Genomic DNA, 273 nt, shown 5'->3' with positions numbered 1-273 from the left:
GCAGGTTTCCCAACACTGCCCTGGGACACCACTGGTGCAGCCTCACCTCTCAGCCCCACGCTACTCGGCGTTGCAGAGAAACCCGGCGCCTGCCCGGCGGCGGCCCCCGAGGGGCTCTTTTACCCCTGCTCCTTCCCCTGCCTGGAGGACAAGGACTGCCTGGGAGCGCAGAAGTGCTGCCCGCTGGGCTGCGGCCCTGCCTGCCTGGAGCCGGTGCAGAGTAAGGCTTCCACAGGGGCCGGCTGGGAGCGTGGCAGTGGGAGAGCACCCCGG

The 273-nt window shown here is 70.0% G+C and overlaps 1 protein-coding gene across 1 annotated transcript; it reads left to right on the top strand.

Moving 5' to 3' along the window:
• Window positions 1–76: 76 nt before the first annotated feature.
• LOC103925636 (waprin-Phi3-like) lies at window positions 77–220 on the top strand (the record flags this gene model as incomplete). Its single annotated transcript, XM_009334408.1, has 1 exon — window positions 77–220. A coding segment is annotated over one exon (144 nt), but the record flags the coding sequence as incomplete, so codon positions are not given.
• Between the last annotated feature and the right edge of the window lie 53 nt (window positions 221–273).

Source organism: Pygoscelis adeliae, unplaced genomic scaffold (genome assembly GCF_000699105.1).
Source record: "Pygoscelis adeliae isolate BGI_AS28 unplaced genomic scaffold, ASM69910v1 C9977503, whole genome shotgun sequence".
NCBI classification, from domain to species: domain Eukaryota; kingdom Metazoa; phylum Chordata; class Aves; order Sphenisciformes; family Spheniscidae; genus Pygoscelis; species Pygoscelis adeliae.
Note: the sequence above shows the minus strand (reverse complement) of the source record. Positions and strands in the feature narration are given on the sequence as shown.